At 35.3% G+C, this 6,298-nt stretch overlaps 1 protein-coding gene across 5 annotated transcripts in view; it reads right to left on the bottom strand.

Annotated features, from left to right (window-relative positions):
* Positions 1-6,298, bottom strand: part of TRIM37 (tripartite motif containing 37) — a 91,202-nt gene that overhangs the window by 83,948 nt on the left and 956 nt on the right. For all 5 annotated transcript variants that reach the window (XM_015559079.1, XM_006756189.2, XM_015559078.1 and 2 more), the window contains exon 2: positions 4,414-4,515. In XM_015559079.1, the coding sequence (XP_015414565.1) occupies positions 4,414-4,515 (102 nt within the window). The remainder of the gene's footprint in view (positions 1-4,413; positions 4,516-6,298) is intronic.

Here is a 6,298-nt window from a genome sequence, read left to right as displayed (position 1 = left end):
TGCAGTCCTCCGTCACGGAAGCAAGCAAGCCTCATGTTCAGTTTAAGCTGCCTAGCTGCCAGCCGCCATCTTGGCTGGCAGTTAATTTGCATATCACCCTGATGAGCCTTGGGAAGGGTAACGGTCGTACGCCAATTACCATGTTTCTCTTTTATTAGATAGGATTATGTATAACAGGATATTATAAAAATCAAGTTATGAAATTTTTATTAGAATGTTTCTTACATACCATTATATTGGCTGGGCCACAAAAATATTCATTGTGGGCCACATGCGGCCCCTGGGCCAAGAGTTTGACATGCTTGCTCTATAGACTATTTTAGATACCAGTGCCATGCTCTACCACAGCAACCTATACTTCCCCCTTCACTGTGGTTGTAGTCTCCCCTCCCCTGCTTCACAATAAGCTCTATAAAGGTTGGGACCAATATATTTTTTTAATATACTTCTCCCATCCAAAAGGGCTATTGTTGCAATATATACCACTCTTGACTACATGACTGTCTATTTGCTATTATAGTCCCTCTCTCTATGCGCTCTCACATAAGAATATCCATTGGTTATAACCATAAAACTTTCCTGCCTATCCCAAACTAGTGACCTTTCCCTTCTCTATATATATGTAGCATTTTTACCTTGTACATATTACACAATCTAACTTAATCACTATGGCAATTTTCATACTTTGGGGGAAACAATGTTTCTTCCAAACCAAAACTCAAGGTAAAAACCAGTGAACAATATTAATGCCCCAAAAACATTAAAGAAACATCTTTATAGTAATTCCTTCACAATCAACTGAAGAACTGATTTCTCTCCCTCATTAAATGGAAACACAAGCTTTAGACAGTATTCAGACCTCAGTCTGATTCCTAGTTTTAGCACTTATTAACCACATGAAATAGACAAGTGACTGAGCTCAAGTTTTCTTGATTATACGCCATGACCAAGTGATTTATTCCTGGAATGCAAGGACAGTTCAACATATAAAAATCAGTTAGTGTAATATATCACATTAATAAAACAAAGGAAAAAAGGCATCTGACTAAATCCAATATCCTTTCATGATAAAAACACTCAAGAAATAGGAATAGGAGGGAACTTTCTCAACTGATAAAGTCCTTATTTTATTGTGATTGTTAATCCTCACCCGAGGGTATTTTTTCATTGATTTTTAGAGAGAGTGGAAGATAAGGGCAGAGACAAAAAGAGGGAAACATCAATGATGAGAGAGGATCAGATTGGCTGCCTCCTGCACACCCTTACTGAGGATTGAGCCTGCAACCTGGCATGTGCCCTTGGCTAGAATCGAACCTGGGACCCTTCAGTCTGCAGGCCGATGCTCTCTCTATCCACAGAGCCAAGCCAGCTAGGGCTAAAATCCTTATTTTAAAAACTCACAGCATGCCATAACTGGTTTGGCTCAGTGGATAGAGTCAGCTAGAAACTTTCTGAGGAAATACTATTCTTAACCACAAAAATGGGAATAAAAAATAATTACAAACTGTTTTCATAACCAGCATCAAAAATACTATATAGAACCAAAATAAAAAAATTAGTCTGAAAAAGGAACGTTTTTAACAAAAAAATTGTTGGGGAAGGGGTTAAAGATGGAAAACTTTTCTGTTAAGACCAGGGAAAAGACAAGGATGCCTGCTTTCAGCACTTCTATTCAACATACTAAAAATTTCAGCCAGAGCAATTAAGGAAGAAAAGAGAAACATAAAGCATCCAAAATGGAAAAGAAATAAAATTATGTTTATGATGACACATGATCAGATATGTAGACAATCCTAGATTTCAGAAGAAACTTAAGTTAAAGCTAATGAATTCACCAAAGTTGCAGGATACACAAATCAACACCCATAAAACACTTTTATTTCTATACACTAGCAAAGACTCCAAGGAGAAAATGAAGGAAACAATACATTACAATAGCATCATAAAGAATAAAATATGATGTGTTTATGCTCTGGTACACAGGTGTCATTTTGTTGTCACAGCACTACAGTGAAATACACAAATATAAATTTAAATTCATATTATGACTTAAATGTATTATATGTTAGAATTGACATAAACGACTTTTGCTTTGAAATGACTTATGCTTTAGTAAAACTATATTCAAAAGTAAAAAAAAAAAGAGTAAAATATGTAGGAATAAATTTAACCAAGGAATTGAAAAAAACTGTATGTGGAAAACTACAAAATATTGCTGAAATTAAATAAGTCCTAAATAACTAGAAAGACATCCCAAATTCATGGATTAAAAAAAGTAATATTAAGATGGCGATACTACCAAAAGCAATCTACAGAATCAATGCAATTCCTATCAAAATCACAATGGTGCTTTTTTCAGAAGTAGAAAAACCCGATCTAAAATTCAAAAATAATCACAAGGGACCCTAAATAACCAAAACTATCTTGAATTTCCTGATTTCAATTTACAACAAAGCCATAGTAATCAAAACAGGTTTGTACTGGCATGAAGACTGAGAGACCAATAGAGAGCCCAGAAATAAGTATTAAAAAAAAAAATATTGTGTAATTGGGTTTATATGAGGTACTTAACTAGTCACATTCATAGGAACTTAAAGAATGGTAGTTACTAAGGGTTGGGAGAGAAGGTAATGGATAGAAGTAATGAAAGCAGGCAACCTTGTCTTTTTCCTGATCTTAAGGGGAAAGTTGAGGTACCATTACTAAAATTCAAGACTGAACACACCAAGTGTTGGCATTAATATGGAATTAGCACTCTCATACATACCAGCAAGAACATAAAATGATAAAGTCTGACAATATGTTAGAAGACAGTCTGACAATATGTTAAACAGTTAAACATCTACCTTATGATCTAGATACTCCATTCCTAATTATTTACCCAAGAGAAATGAAAACTGAAGTTCATTCAAACACTTTTATATAAATGCTCACAGCTCTATGTAAATGCCAAAAACTAGAAGCAACCCATGTATCCATCAACAAGTGAATGTGTACAGTATGGTGACTATATGTTAATAATAATAATGATAATATTATAATAATAATGATAATATTATTAACATATAACCATAACTATGGTTAATAGTATGGTTAATAATATGTACTACATATTTGTAAATTGCTAAGAGAATAGATCTTAAGCGTCCTCATCATAAGAAAAAAAATTTTTGTAACTGCATATAGTGATGGATGTTAACTAGTTAGTGTAGTCATCATTTTGCAACATATACAAATACATACAAATGCTGAATGTAGAAATATGCTGCACATCTGAAACTAATATAATGTTTTAAATGTCAATTATACCTCATTTAAAACAATAAAACGTGAATGGATAAACAAATTATGGCATATGCATACAATGCAATGCTATTACTGCGCAGTAAAAAGGAACACTATTTAAACACTTGACATAGATAAATATCAAAATAATTTTGAATAAAAAAAACAGATACATAAGAGTATATATTATAAAATTCCACTTGTAAAAAATTCCAGAAAATCCGCACATATCTATAGTGACAGAAAGCAGATCAATGGTTGCCTGGGAACCAGATAAGCAGGAGACTTTATCCAGAGATACAAAGAATCTGGGGGATTGCAGATATTTTCACTATCTTGACCATGGTGATGGTTTCTGAGGTATATACATTTGTCAAAACCTATCAAACTGTACACTTTAAATATGTGTAGTTTATTTTATGTAAATTATACCCGATTTTAAAAGTGTGCAAAATTTAAGACAAAACAAAGTCAATAATTGTAGGCAAACATAAAGAGCTACTTATGCTAAAAATCAAGAAGGGATTAAAAAAAAAAGAATTATGGGGACAAAAAAAGGGGGCAGAAAACAAACAAAAAAATTAAAAAACACACACAAAAAAACAGGTAGTAAGACAGAATCAACTAAGTGTACCTAGATAATTGAAGATCTAGTCTAAAAACATAGCCAAACAAGTATAAACTCTCCCTCCTCTGGGTCTCACAACATTTTGTTAGTGTCTCTTGATGACAGTACACAAAGTCTATTCTCTTTATTAGATTTAAGTTCCTTCAGGGCACTTTGTCATTTATCTTCATATCCCTCAATTTCAAACACAATGCAGGCCAGCCATTTGTAAGTACTTGTTAAATGTGCAATGATTTAATAATGTAAATATATTAGAATTTTAGTGAATTTTGGTTTCCAGACATTTCATGGCAGTTATCATTTGACGATTATTCATCTCCACAGTACTAAGCAACATACACTGATGGTCTCCCTATTAAGGAACATTCATTGAAGACATTTTTTTAAAAGGACACAAAATCTAAAATGAAAAGATAAAGGAAATGATTAATTTTTACTATTTTATTTACCAATATATCCTACATATGCTAAATGCATGTGGAAAGAAAAATACAGCTTACCCTGATACAGCTGAAACAACAAAGCTTGGAGCAATGAGGACACAGGCGTGCATCCCGCAATTTCTCCATACAGATGAAACATCGAAAAACCTCAGCAATGCTCTGAAAATAATAAAAGATGTAAGGTCCACCAGGTTAGGCTACTGAATCAAGAGTAAAAAGCATGATTAAAGTAATTTGCTTATTTACATTTATTTTAGGCTGATAACATCTCAGTTTTAAGTTTATTCCATATCAGGACTTGTTAGCCAAGATGGAGTACCTCAGAACATCTAAGCTTCACAATGGTTCTATTCTAAGGAAAGGATATGAAATGCACAAATATTTTTACTGAAGATTAATTATAATGGCAAGAATCTGGCTGGTCCAAATATTAATTACCACAGTTAACGTAGATTACATTAGTCACTACAAATATTTCTTCGATTATTTAATGATACAGAAAAAATGCTTATGTTTAACAGTAAGAAAAAAAAAGGCAAACTACACGATTAAAGGAACAATATGAACTTTTTACTTTCTCTGCAATTTCACAAGGAGGATGAATTGCTATAAGTTTTTAAGAGATACATATCCTAAAAGCAATGCACTTTGATCAATGCCCTGGATAGGTAGCTCAGGTGGTTGGAGTGTCATCCTGATTGGCCAAGATTGTGGGTTCAGTCTGGTCAGGGGACTTACAAGAATCAACCAATGGATGTATGAATAAGTGGAACAATCACTAAAGCCCTGGCCAGTGTGGCTCGGTTGAGCTTCGTCCCATGCACCAAAGGGTCAGGGCACATGCCCAGTTGCAGGATAGACCCCCAATAGAGGGCAAGCAGCAGCTGATGGATGTCTCTCTCTCAAACGATGTTTCTCTCTCTCTCTCTCCCCTCTTATTCCCCTCTCTCCCTCAAATCAATAAAAACATCCTCAGGTGAGGATTAAAAAATTTTTATTTTATTTACTTGAAGAACCTCAGAATCCAGAAATCGGAATTTCTGCCCTGATACTGCAACCAAGTAGCTACTTACTTGAGCCTGAGAGTCTACCCCTATTGAGAATTTTAGTGGCAGTTCTCCCAATGCTTTGGGAAGAAAAAAAGATCACGTAAATTGGGAGAAATAGTATTATCTTGGCAACAAGCCTCATATGAATCAATTTAGGAAGTAACTAACAAGAAAAACAGATATAATTAAATGTAGGTTATTAGATATTTTAAGTTCACTTTTATAGGGCAGGAGAATTAAAACGCTCATAAAACCAAGGTCAAGTTACCAAGCCTTTAAAATACTTTCACATGCGAGTCTAATCATGACTGCAAGCCCGAAGAACTTGTGCGGTGCAGATGCTGGCGGGGAGGGAGGTGGGGGCGTTAACACCATTGGGTGAACTAGTTTAAAGAGCCCCGTCACATCGCTGCCCTTACTAAGAACGAAGCAAGGATTCGGCGTTTTAGTATTTCGACAATTAATACAGTATTTGACAATCACTACACCATGATGTTCAATAGCCAATCTTCTTTTTTTAAATTGTCCCTCGCCTTTATGTAAATACCCCAACAATTTTAAATCAGAGCTTACAAGTGCCAGGTATAATAAAAACAAGGTTGTTCTGGCAAACTACAGCCAAATAAGATAAACAGAGAACATGCTCATTCAACCTAGGAAGGGCAGAAGTCTACAAAAATGTACCGCTAGGAAGAACGGTTATCCACTCGGAGGGAGATTTGGATCCGCGCAGGAATCACAAGCACTGGTTCCGAGTGTCAGGGCACGTCCCTGTAATGAATCTGCAGTTTTGCTCTGCACAGGCTGCAGTCTGCAAAAGCCCCGTGGGGATGAGTGCCCCGGCGGAGACGACCTGAACACGCCAAGATGCGCACCACCTGCCCGCGGGAGCG

Source organism: Myotis davidii, unplaced genomic scaffold (assembly GCF_000327345.1).
Source record: "Myotis davidii unplaced genomic scaffold, ASM32734v1 scaffold993, whole genome shotgun sequence".
Taxonomy (NCBI): domain Eukaryota; kingdom Metazoa; phylum Chordata; class Mammalia; order Chiroptera; family Vespertilionidae; genus Myotis; species Myotis davidii.
The sequence above is the reverse complement of the archived record's forward strand: the minus strand, read 5'-3'. Positions and strand labels throughout refer to the sequence as shown.